This window comes from Sprattus sprattus (assembly GCF_963457725.1).
Source record: "Sprattus sprattus genome assembly, chromosome: 4".
Lineage (NCBI taxonomy): Eukaryota > Metazoa > Chordata > Actinopteri > Clupeiformes > Clupeidae > Sprattus > Sprattus sprattus.
Window position 1 is genome coordinate 20,559,177 of NC_137923.1, and position 7,416 is coordinate 20,566,592.

Sequence of the window (7,416 nt, forward strand, 5' to 3'; positions counted from 1 at the left end):
CTGACATGTGCCCATAAATTCAGTGCACAAGTCCTTTTCCAGCTTTTCCCTCTAGATAGGCTCCTTCTGCCATTGTTCATGCATGTCTGCTATCTAGTGGAATGGCTTTCTTGAAGGGACACAAGCTTAAAAAAAAAAAAAAAAAAGATTATACTATGCAAGAATACCTGTGAAACTTATCTGAAAATGTGTTCAGTTTAGTAGGTGATCTTAAAATCACTCTGACCTTTAGTGTCTTTTGGAACCATGCCACTTGGGTTTGTTTAGTGGTAATAAAAGCGGTTGGTTTCAGGGTCATGAATCCCACATCGTGTTGTATGCTTGAGGTCAGCAGGATGTTTAGGCAAATGTAATCTTAGTGAGGGTCAATATATCTATATATCAAGATTATCCTTGGAGTGAGTCCTTCTGTTCCACTGCTGTCTGGTACTAGCATCAAGCATCAGTGTGCCTGTCTTTCTGTCTGTCTGTCTGATTCTAGCATCAAGCATCAGTGTGCCTGTCTTTCTGTCTGTCTGTCTATACAGTCCTTCTATATTTAAACACTTCAGTTCCTCCTGACAACATGCCAAGAAAAAAAAAACGATCAAAATAGATCCCAAATGGACATTGGACCTAATTAAGGGTCTAAATAATAGGGTCTATGGGGAGACTCAGAGAAGTGACCTCAGGTCAGGCCACACTCAGCGTGCAATGTGTACTTACTGAAACTATTTTGAAAATTTGAACTACCTCAATTAAAAACCTTACAGCCGCCACACTGATTTGGGAGCATATCCGAGCAGGCCACTTTCTGTTCTTTAGGAAAGAGAGGTAGGATAACAGACTCTCTGTTTTAAATTTCATGATGTTATGTTATATTAAGGTTTGTTCGATAGACATCAGGCATGCAGGTGTTCTGCAGAGGAGATGAGAGAGATGTGCTTTTAGTTCTTTGCCAAGAACCTCCCCTCAGGAGCCTGTTAAATATTCTGGAGAAAGGTTGTGGTCTGATGATGACATTTCCCCAAAAGGTCAAAAGGGAGAAAAACACAAACAAAACCTTACAGTAAGGAGAGGGGAGTGAGGGGGGGGGGGGGGGGGGGGGGGGGGTGTGTGTGTACTTGAACTGGCAGTGAGTTTTCATGACTTTGTCCTGTCCCTCTGTACAAAGAGTCAACAAGAGGAGAAAGAGACCAATGGAATCAGAGACATGTCTGTACTCCAAAGCCAATCGTATCACTTTCCTTTTCCGGAGCTAAATGCTGGACACGCTGTACCTTGCGCCAGTTGGGAGCGGGAAGCACAGTCACTCTTACGCAAGTCCCGGCCCCAGACACCAGAGCCTCCAGGAATGGGGTCGCCTGCTCGCCCCAGGCAAGGGGGAGGGAGGGAGGACTGGGGAGCGGAGCGGAGTGCAGGGGGAAAGGGATAGAGTGGGATTACTGTTCTGAGGAAAACGTGGAGGGTCGGATGGAGAGAGGAGAGACCCTGAGGAAAATGTGGTCTCACAAGCAAAGAAATATGAAGTAATGATTATTTTAGCAGATGTAATCCCTCAAAATAGGCTTTGTTATGAAATAATATCACACTTTGTGAATGTGAAATAATAATGCAGTTGTGAAGATGTTATGAAGTTGTGTGATTTAAAAGTGTCCCGCTCTTCCTATTATTTCAGGTTGAAACAACAGACCACACAGGGCCTCTCTTTTCTGATTCTAAAGCTTCATTATTAGCTCCAGTTACACATGAACTTCTTCAAGTTTAAGATGTTATTTAATGCACTGGCAAAACATTCCTTTAAAAAACACACACATAATGTCAAAGTTCAACACCTGACTCTTGGAGTAGTCATTCACACTGACATCTTAGTCTTCATAAACTCTCAGTCTTTATAAACTTATTTTGCTCTTCTGTCAGCTACTGAGAAAACGTATAGACACTTGTGTTTCTCTGACAGGGGTTGAGGAGCCGGAGAGACTATCCATTTGTGTTCTTGGCACTCAAGTCATACATTCTGTCATTAATATGCCCTTTTCCTCTCATGCTCTTAACATGTGGAATATGTAAATAAGACCACATGCTTTCTCTTAATGTGATGAAACAAGCCTGGGGTAGAGAGAGAGAGAAGGAGAAAGAGAGAGGAGTTTGTATTGCACCCAGTCTCACAGTAGTAGAAAATTGGATAACCGAGTACTTGACAGAGAACTTGTCCTCAATGTAGGGGTCAGGAACTCCCTCTGCAAGCACGCACATGCACAGCACACACACACACACACACACACACACACACACACAAACACACACACACACACACACACACATGAACACTCTCACACAGCATTTCTGGCTGTGTGTGAGCACATTGGCTGATGTGAGTGAGTGAGTGTGGCCCCTGCATGTAAACCGTGTTTAAGCTTGAGCTTGAGTAAGGCCAGAGTTCCTGCAGCTTCCTGCCAGGTAAGCTGTGCTGACTGCTGTAGGGTTAGGCCTGCTCCCAAGAATCGTCCAGGAGATGTTGGGCTGTGGACTTCGCTGGGCTTAGCTATTTTACACGTTTTCTGAGGCACTTTTCCCCCTCTTCAGTCTGAAGTCCTACTCGGTTCACCCCTCCATTATCCTGTCCTCTGTTCTTCTCTCTCCTCCTCCATCTCCTTTTGCTCTCCTCCCAGGTGCTGGAGGATAACACTGGGGTTCGGAGGGTGGTGGTCACCCCCCAGTCCCACGAGTGCTACCCCCCCAGCTACTCCCCGGCCATCTCCCCGACCCACCACCTGCCCCCCTACATGACCCACCCCCACTTCATCCCCAACTCGCACACGGCCTTCTACCCGCCTGTCAGCCCTGGTGACATGCCTCCCCACCAGTACTACCAGCATCACCTCCCACCCATGTATGGAGAAGGTAAGACACAGCCAGAGCGCTGTGTGAGACTGTGTGAGAGACAGAGACAGAGTAGCTTACCACTTTATAGTCCTTTATAGTAGTCTCCATCACATGGTTTCCATCATGTGTCACCTAGAGTTACCAGAAATGTATCGCTTTTTTGTAGAATGATAATTTCTAAATGATCCATAGAGAAGGACAAAAGTAAACAGTACGCTCCTGTTCAGTTCAGAGTGACAATTTCTTCACTTGAAGCCTCTTTTGAAGATTACTATAGGTCTTGCCCTTAGCCATGCCAATTTAAGAAGTAATGCAATGTAGCTTGAGGGTGCAATGCCAGCAGCTGTATTTTTCATTTTTTTAATTTGTGCCGTTTTAGAAATCATTCCAGTGTACGGCATGAATTACATCAACCGGGAAGAGCAGTACAGCAAACCACAGCCCAAGAAGATGCCCAAGGAGAGGCAACTGGACCGGCAGAACCGCCTCAACAGCCCTCCCGCCTCCGTCTACAAGAGCACCATGGGCTGCAACAGCATGTACAACGGCTACAGCAAAAGCCATGGCAGCGTGGGGGGAAGCGGCGGTGGAGGTGGTGGTGGTGGTGGAGGTGGTGGTGGAGGAGGAGGAGGAGGAGGAGGAGGAGGAGGAGGCGGCAGTCCCAGCGCCAAGAAGAGCAACCGGGGGCCACGCAGCAGTCCAAGAAGCAGCGAACCAGACCTCCAAGGTGCGTGACTAGCAAGATTGGGGATGCATGCGTGTGGACACCAGTGTTTGAGCGCATCTTAATATTTTATTTATATTTTGCAATTCAGTCCCACTCTTCCGATGGCGCGTATTACACGCTTCTGTGTTTTACACACCAAACAAATGAAGAGATTTTCATGGTGTGTGTGTGTCCTCTCCTCTCCTCTTCTTCTCCCCTTAGGGGCTATATAGTCTCCGTGGGAGTGACACACATTGTCATTGTTTATAGTGAAAAGGGTTGCGGGAGGCATGTCATGACAGTTTTACACGCTGTTCTCTTTTGAAAGCTGAATTCCCTGTGGGGAAATTAAAACCTTAGGCAGCACAGCTCAGTGAGGGGTTGCCAACCAGTCTGTACCTGTCTCTCCCAGATGTTTTTACACAAGCTTTGGCATCATCACAGATTCTTGTTAGTCAGCAAATGGCTTCACTGTTGACATTTGCTCACCAATGCTATCATCATAACACCCTGTTGATGTACACTTTCTTCATTTCGCTTATGGGAATGAATAGTTGTGTGTGTGTGTTTGTGTGTGTGTGTGTGTGTGTGTGTGTGTGTGTGTGTGTGTGTGTGTGTGTGTGTGTGTGTGTGTGTGTGTGTGTGTGTGTGTGTGTGTGTGTGTGTGTGTGTGTGTGTGAGAGAAATATATTCAGAGAGAAGTAAAAAAAGAAAACAGATGATCACACAGCTGAGACTGAGGGGTCTGGTTTGCCCTCAAAAACTGCATAGTTGGATCCCATCTCTGTGCTATCGTTTTTCCAGCGCCCACAATGTGGCCCTTGTTGCCCAGCAGGGGCCTCGAGTGAGAGCCAGCCCACATACCTGAGGAGTCACGTTTCCCCATGAAGGGGCCCTTTGAGTGGGGCTGCGGACGCCGCATGGGTCTTATCAGGCCTCCGGTCGTGACATTTTGAGGCAGGCCTTGGTTCACCCCATCAAGATGAGCACCGTCATGGACACTTTTAAGAACCTGTTTGTGTGTGTGTGTGTGTGTGTGTGTGTGTGTGTGTGTGTGTGAGTGTGTGTGTGTGTGTGTGTGTGTGTGTGTGTGTGTGTGTGTGTGTGTGTTGCCCCCCACCACCACCACCAGTGTGTTCTATCTGAACTGCACCTCTGATGCAGGTACTCATCAGTGCAACTGGTGACGGAGGTGACCTTTTCGCTGTCGCACCTGCGCTGCGGAGAAGGCCTGACTGGCGCTTCTGGCCTGCTCCGGAGCAGAGGAGAACTTCCTGTCATAAGAACTGAACTAAGGGAACTGTCAGGGAGCTCAGTGTGTTTATCATGAGAAGCCAGGTGCTGTTTGGAAGGCTGAGGGATTGAGCCTTCAGTTCATTTGAACTATCAAAAGAGCTATATAATAACCATTGTATGAGTGCATTGTTGATTTTATGACATAGTTGTCAACCATCCAGCTATCAATTTTCCATGCCTGCAATTTCAGTGGAAACCAGTCAGACATTTCTTCCCATTCATACCTATTATTTTTAAAGAGTTCCATTTCATCCCAAATAACTAATCATTAGTTCCCCTGTCATTTAACGAGCGGGCCATTTGGTTTAAAGTTTGTGAATTACAAGATGTACTGAAGCAAGGACACAGTGGTATGATGGAAAGAATGTATTTACAATGATTTATATTTATAGTGGAACATGGAACAGTGGGTTTTTAGACTTGGAAAAAGCGTTTCAATAGGGAGGGGCAAGCGACCATAAAGCCCCTGACACACCAAGCTGGCAGTCTGCCAATGTAGGGCCTTTGATGAGCGTCTGTGGCCGTTGTTTTTGTCGTGTGTCCCACACTGTTGGCACTAGTCAGACCCCTGTTGGCGGCTTTTCGGCCAATTGAGCATGTTGAATTGATTTTTCTCAGACCCATCCGCGGTAGAGGAATCTGCCCCCCTCAGAGCTGCTTGTTGCGAACATGGGCCCTCTTAACCCCCCCTTCATCAGGCTTAGTTCTTTCTGGACATGCACAAATTAGATGACCCTGAGGGGTGGGGATTCCTCTGTAGCCGATGGATCTGAAAAGGCCGGTGCTGTGATTAGGTCCACTGTGACTGGAGACTGGACAGGCTGAGTCTACCACCAAAGAATCCCTGACAACTGCACCTGAACAGGTGAATGATATAGTGGAGGAGTCTTCTGTGTGGCACAAACTAACCTGTATTAATCCACCAACAGAGATTTTAGCTAATATTCAAGCACTTTTGGTTGATTTTCAGGGACAACTGACACTAGTTACTTCAGGGTATATTGTAATTACCTAGGAAAAAGGAGGACAAGGGCTGGTATAGTTATGCAGCAGAACTGCAGCATGTTGCCTCATGTTTCTGCATGGGGCTCCCAATGGGTCTAATGGCACGTTTTGGGCTTGAGATGTCATTGACAGACTGTTGTTTCGGTGTAAGACTGTGCTTATAACAGATGAAGGTGTGAAACTGAAACAACATTGGCAGGGAATAGACTTTACTGATTAGTTACTGATCGGTTAAACCAAAACCGAAAAATCAGTGTCCAAATAACTGTTAAAGAAACAGGTTTGGTGAACCTAGGGATCTGAACCAGGGAACCCAGCGATCTGCCAAGACTGCCCTTTTTGTTTCAAAAGAGACAGTGTTTCATGGCTTAACCACTGTACCAGTCTGTTACCACTATTGATGCTCTGTTTGCTTTCTGTGCTGTGACTACTGAGTCTTTCATTTTACAACCTGTTTTTCCTTTCTTTCAAAGAATCAATTTACTGAGTTGTTAAGAATATAAATACCAGAATAAAGTGCTGTTTAATTTGTCTTCTCTCTCTCTCTCTCTCTCTCTCTCTCTCTTTTTTCTCTCACATAAACAAAAACATAAACACACATAAACACACACACACACAGACACAGACAGACACAGACACAGACACAGACACAGACACAGACACAGACACAGACACAGACACAGACACAGACACAGACACAGACACAGACACAGACACAGACACAGACACAGACACAGACACAGACACACACACATACATATACGCACACCCACACCCAGACAAAAACACAAACACACATATGCACACACACACACACACACACACACACACACACACATGTTTTTCCAATGTATTCAGGTAAGAGCAGTAAGAGCAGCTGTGTGTAGCTGGACAGTGACATCATGGAAACACCATGTTTGAGTGCACACTTCTGTCAGCACTTCTCCTTACACACACACGCACAGACAGAGAGCAGAGAGAGAGAGGAGAGAGAGAGAGAGAGAGAGAGAGAGAGAGAGAGAGAGAGAGAGAGAGAGAGAGAGAGGAGAGAGAGAGAGAGAGAGAGAGAGAGAGAGAGAGAGAGAGAGAGAGAGAGAGAGAGAGAGAGAGAGAGAGAGAGAGGAGAGAGAGCGCGGAGAGAGGAGAGTCGAGAAATTGGGCCAATTTCTGATTTCCATTAGTACTGGTTTTCATTATTAGACAGAAAACACCCTGCTGTCAGACTGCACTAAATAGGGGCACTGGCAAGTTATGGAGTCAGCAGGGTAAGTTTGTGGAATATGCAGTCAGGTCAGTAGTGGAGAACATTCACCTCCCGCCCCTGGCTCTCATAGGGAAGCGCTGTGGTGGTAATCCGAGGTCCTTGAGGTGTAGGTTGTGCTGGAGCTCTGTTGAGGTGCAGCAGTGGGGCCCTGTGCAGGTCCTGCTCAGGATGGACGGGAGGTTTAGGCCTCCTCTTTGGGACCAACTGAATGGATGACAGAGAACAAATAACAACAAAGCCCACCTCATATGTGTAATACAGAGGCCTCCGTAAGCCTAAC

At 46.5% G+C, this 7,416-nt stretch overlaps 1 protein-coding gene across 1 annotated transcript in view; it reads left to right on the forward strand.

The window, feature by feature from the left end:
- fndc3ba (fibronectin type III domain containing 3Ba) overlaps positions 1-7,416 on the forward strand; it is a 109,172-nt gene that overhangs the window by 61,822 nt on the left and 39,934 nt on the right. Inside the window, exons 5-6 of the mRNA XM_080837948.1 lie at positions 2,652-2,883; positions 3,245-3,592. Coding sequence (XP_080694074.1) covers positions 2,652-2,883; positions 3,245-3,592 — 580 coding nt within the window. The remainder of the gene's footprint in view (positions 1-2,651; positions 2,884-3,244; positions 3,593-7,416) is intronic.